The following is a 5,281-nucleotide window of genomic DNA, read 5'->3' on the forward strand; positions in this document are numbered from 1 at the left end:
GGGGTGACTAGGTGTGTGGATGAGGGTAACGCAGTGGATGTGGTATAGATGGATTTCAGTAAGGCCTTCGATAAAGTCCCGCACAGGAGACTGGTCAAGAAGGTAAGAGCCCATGGAATCCAGGGTGCCTTGGCACATTGGATACAAAACTGGCTTAGTGGCAGAAGGCAGAGGGTGATGGTCGAAGGTTGTTTTTGTGACTGGAAGCCTGTGGCCAGTGGGGTACCACAGGAATCGGTGCTGGGTCCCTTGCTGTTTGCGGTCTACATTAATGACTTGGATATGAATGTAAAGGGTATGATCAGTAAGTTCGCGGATGATACAAAAATTGGTAGGGTGGCAAATAGCGAGGAGGGTAGCCTCAGTCTGCAGGACGATATAGATGGGTTGGTCAGATGGGCGGAACAGTGGCAAATGGAATTTAACCCGGAAAAGTGCGAGGTGATGCACTTTGGGGGGACTAACAAGGCAAGGGAATACACAATGAATGGAAAGACCCTAGGCAAGACGGAGGGTCAGAGGGATCTGGGTGTGCGAGTACACAGATCCCTGAAGGCGGCGGAACAGGTGGATAAGGTGGTAAAAAAGGCATATGGGATACTTGCCTTCATTAGCCGAGGCATTGAATATAAGAGCAAGGAGGTTATGATGGAGCTGTATAAAACACTGGTTAGGCCACAGCTGGAATACTGTGTGCAGTTCTGGTCGCCACACTACAGGAAGGATGTGATCGCGTTAGAGAGGGTGCAGAGGAGGTTCACCAGGATGTTACCAGGGCTGGAGCGCTTCAGCTATGAACAGAGACTGGGCAGATTGGGTTTGTTTTCCTTGGAGCAGAGGAGGCTGAGGGGGGACATGATTGAGGTGTACAAAATGATGAGGGGCATAGATAGGATGGATGCTGAGGAGCTTTTTCCCTTAGTAGAGGGGTCAATAACTAGGGGGCATAGATTCAAGGTAAAGGGCGGGAGGTTTAGAGGGGATTTGAGAAAGAACTTTTTCACCCAGAGGGTGGTTGGAGTCTGGAACTCACTGCCTGAAAGGGTTGTGGAGGCAGAAACCCTCACAACATTTAAGAAGCATTTGGATGAGCACTTGAAATGCCATAGCATACAAGGCTACGGAACAAATGCTGGAATATGGGATTAGATTAGACAGGGCTTGATGGCCGGTGCGGACACGATGGGCCGAGGGCCTCTATCCGTGCTGTATTACTCTATGACTCTATGATACTGGAAATCTCAAAGAAAAACAGAAAACGCTGGAGACACTCAGCAGGTCAGGCAGCATCGGTCGAGAAAACACGAGACACTTGACCTTTCTGGTATAAAACCATTCCTCAAAACAGACCTGGGGTTTGCAGGAGATGAGGAAACAGTGCAAACTAACCACAGGACTTTACAGCTCTTAAATTTCATGGGGATAAAAGTCCACATCGCACTTTACAGTGACGGAGCAACAGATTCTGTCTGAAGCTCCCCACTGATCCACTTTCCATTTCCCCAACTCGTTGTGGGCTGCTTTGCAGATCCACTGCAGACTGACTGGTGTAGGTCAGTCTCTTTCAATCTATTGTGGTCAACATTGTGAACCTTGGTATCACGGACTCATTCTGGAGCCACCGAGATGCCCATCAATTCTCCGAGAGACGGGTTAACTTAGAGCCGGCTGTGCTCGACACCATCTGTAGGGTGGAATTTCATCGAGCTCTTTGAGATATGTTGTGAAACTCTGATTCTGAGAACAGAGACGCTTTCAAATTCAGTTTGAGGAAAGTCAAAGAAACCAACAGCAATGACATCACAGAATAATCATCCAAACCTCTGTATTCCAAAGCTCTGATTGGCTCTGGGTATCACACACCGCCCCCTCTCCTTTGTTAATTGGTGCCTGGATTGATGGAAGATCCTGACTGGCTCACAGGGATTGTCAATCATCATTGATCATGCCAGACCCTGTTGAAATGCAGGAGCTTGTGAGGGTAGAGGTTAGGTTGTTACTACAGTGGAGTTTGAGCTCAGTGCTTTGCAACAGGAAGAGTTAAGATGGCCTCCCAAGTGCGTCAGAACTATCACAAGGACTGTGAGGATGCTGTCAACAAGCAGATCAACATGGAGCTCTATTCCTCCTATGTTTATCTCTCCATGGTGAGTTTTGTATTTTTGGGGTCCTATTTCAAAATTAAGGCTGTTATTTTATTCTAAGCAGGTAGAATTTCTCTCGGTCAATGAATGGGCTTTAGAGGGTCTCTCTATAGCCCTCCCCAGTCTTAATCCAGTGAATGCTCTTAAGACAGTGATCTTGCAGAAGGACTCTTTCCTGCTCTGTAATAGCTCTGTCCTATTCTGATGTGTTTATATTTGAAACTAACTCCAGGGTTTCATCAAGTTTGTAATGGAGGGTTCATCTTGAAGATTCACTAAAACTAGTCAACTTCCAACTTGGATGGCAACAATTAGATTGAATTGGGTGACTAGTTAGTGAAACATTGGCTGGTTCTGGCCAGTTTTTATCCCCCTCTAATTGAGTGAATCCTGTTAGTCTTTCTCACCTGAGGATGGTGTTAAACTATTTAATTTTAAAGATTTGGCTCTTTTCCTTCTCTGCTTTTAGACTTTCATCTGGGAACAAAAGAAGATACCACAGATATTTTGACCAAGTGTAGTTGAGAGCTTTATTCCAAAAAGCATTAAAGCTCGCTAATATTTTCTAGTAACATAACCTCCTATTCTGTTGAGCTACTTCAATGAGGAGCTTCCAACATATTCAAAAAGGATTTGGAAAGTATTGGTGTTGCTACCATTTGAGTTGGCCATGGATCAGATCTAGATTTCAATTGTCTCTTTTCCATTTTTCTCTCTACCTGCAGTCGTATTACTTTGACCGGGATGATGTTGCCCTGCGTCACTTTGCCGAGTTCTTCAAGGAGCAGTCACATGAGGAACGTGAGCATGCTGAGAAACTGCTGAAATTCCAGAATATGCGTGGGGGGTGTGTTGTCCTGGAGGATGTCAAGGTTAGATTCAGCAAACTTTGAAGAATTGCCATGGTTTTGTGAAAAGTAGGCTAGTTACCTCATACTAGATTATCTGAGTCATGGAAGTTGTTCCACGAGGAGGCTCAATGATTGTTGTATGCATGGATTTTCAGAAGGCAGGAGATTGCTGGCAGAAATTGGAAGTGCATTAGAAGCAACCTTGTGACCCCAATAAAACTGGGTGGAGTAGGAGGCAGTTGGTATAAAATAGACCACTGGATGGTGACTAGTGCATATGATCGAAATGTGCAAATAGTGATCTGCTGAGCTAGGGTCTATAGTGAGCTCCAGGGCAAAATTGGAGACTGGCTAGGGGGTTGACTGGAAGGAAGTGGTTGATGTTCACATCAGATGTAAGAGTGTAGGGATTTGGGGTGTGTCCCAGTACAGATGTCATTTAGAAGCTAGCTTGCAGAGACAAAAGGCTGATTGAAAGGTGGGCTTCATGTTCTGGCATAGAATAGAAAGCAAGGAAGTGTTACTGCAATTACTGCTAGATAGACCTCCTTTGGAATATTGTGCTCCATTTTAGGTGATCTCACTTTAGAGCCTATAGTGCTGTGATTTCAAGTCAAATAACTCATTCCAAAGAGAATTCTTGATGAACTGTCTGGTTAAAATCCTGGCTTAGAATATCAAGAATGACATTGAGTTGTGATCTGACTAACTCCTGAAATGTTCAAGTCTGTTAACTAATTTCTTCCAATGTTACTCTATACCCCACCCCTACAAACTCTCAGAAACCAGAGCAGGATGAGTGGAGCAATGGCCTAGTGGTGATGCAGAGAGCTCTGCAGCTGGAGAAGGATGTCAACCAGAGTCTGTTGGATCTACACCAACTCTCCACTGGGAACACTGACCCTCATGTAAGTTCCTAATGTCTCATTTAAAGAAAGATTTGCATATCTACAGTGCCTTCCTTGTCGTCGGTGTCCAAAAACACTACAGCCAATTCAGTACTTCTTGAAGTGTCATTATTGTAATGTTTGCAACATGGCAGTCAATCTGCACACCAAGATCCTGCTGCAGAAATGAGAGAAATCACCAGATAGTCTGTTTTATTAAGTTGGTTAGTGATCAATATTGGCCAGGACACTGACATTCCAGTTTGTTTTCTTTGAAATAGTACCATGTGGGCAGACAAGACCTTGTGTACTGTTTTATCCAAAAGACAATACCTCTGACATTGCAGCTCTCCCTCAGTACTGCAGTGAAGTGTTGGTTTTCACTCAATTCTCTGAAATGGGACAACCCAGGGCCTTCTGACTGGCAGTGGTACCAGTAAGCCATGGCTGACACTTGCCATGTTTTGGGTGAGTTGAAGGCTATCTGGGGAGCTTAATCTGATCACTGATCTTTAGCAATATCTCCATGCCCAATAGGTTTCTGATGATCTTTCACAAAAGACTTCAACATCAGGATCTCACTGAGATGAGGCCAGTGCATAAAGCAGATTGAAATTGGGACACCAAAGGAGAAGTTGTAACTGAAGGGGGTTCTGCTTTCCAATTTTAAATTGGTAAATGCATTACTCCTGGAGTAAATCTAATCTGACGTCCAATCCACCTATTTCTCTGCAGCACTTGTACCAGTTACCCCATCCAGTAGAAGATAAAGGACCATCTCCATGGGCGGTGAAGCTCAGAAGGCCTTTGATGATGTCTCCTCTGAGCTAATTGTGCTTTGTTTTTCACTTTCAGTTGTGTGACTTCCTGGAGACCCACTACTTGGATGAGCAAGTGAAGATGATCAAGAAGCTTGGAGATCACATCACCAACTTGAAGAGACTGGGAGCCCCTGAGAATGGCATGGGAGAGTACCTGTTTGACAAGCACAGCCTGAGTTGAATGGGATTCTTGAACCATTAGTTCTATACAGGTTGGAAATGAAGTGTGACCAACTTCTGCTGGTGAATACTTTGGTTGTCATTATTTCCCAGTTTTCTCATCTAACTGTCACAGTACATGGAAATAAAGGTTATTCATCATTGAACTGGTTTGTCTTTGTTTAATTAAATAGCTGATCTGGTTAAGATCCCACTGCACAATACACAGCTGTGTAATATGATCCAAGTTAAAAATACAGAAGTCACTCCCAGGATGGCTGTGCCCACATCTTCAAATCATCACTGGAGAGGATTCTAATGGTTTTCTGAGCTCTCGGTAACAGTTCCTGCTGAAAAGGGTTTTTTTATAACATCTGCCAGCAAACAGTCATTAAGCTGTGGTGGTTTAAAACAAAGAA

General features: G+C 44.3%; 1 protein-coding gene across 1 annotated transcript; it reads left to right on the forward strand.

Annotated features, from left to right (window-relative positions):
• The first annotated feature begins 1,998 nt into the window (after positions 1-1,998).
• On the forward strand, positions 1,999-5,029 carry LOC147081751 (ferritin heavy chain, oocyte isoform-like). Its single transcript, XM_085980720.1, has 4 exons — positions 1,999-2,147; positions 2,870-3,016; positions 3,778-3,903; positions 4,738-5,029. The coding sequence occupies exons 1-4, from the start codon at positions 2,046-2,048 to the stop codon at positions 4,882-4,884; spliced, it is 522 nt and encodes a 173-aa protein (XP_085836846.1). The 5' UTR covers positions 1,999-2,045; the 3' UTR covers positions 4,885-5,029.
• Positions 5,030-5,281: the final 252 nt, after the last annotated feature.

The sequence above is a fragment of the Somniosus microcephalus genome, unplaced genomic scaffold, assembly GCF_052327205.1.
Source record: "Somniosus microcephalus isolate GS21.2 unplaced genomic scaffold, FLI_Smic_1.0 scaffold440, whole genome shotgun sequence".
In the NCBI taxonomy this organism is placed as follows: domain Eukaryota; kingdom Metazoa; phylum Chordata; class Chondrichthyes; order Squaliformes; family Somniosidae; genus Somniosus; species Somniosus microcephalus.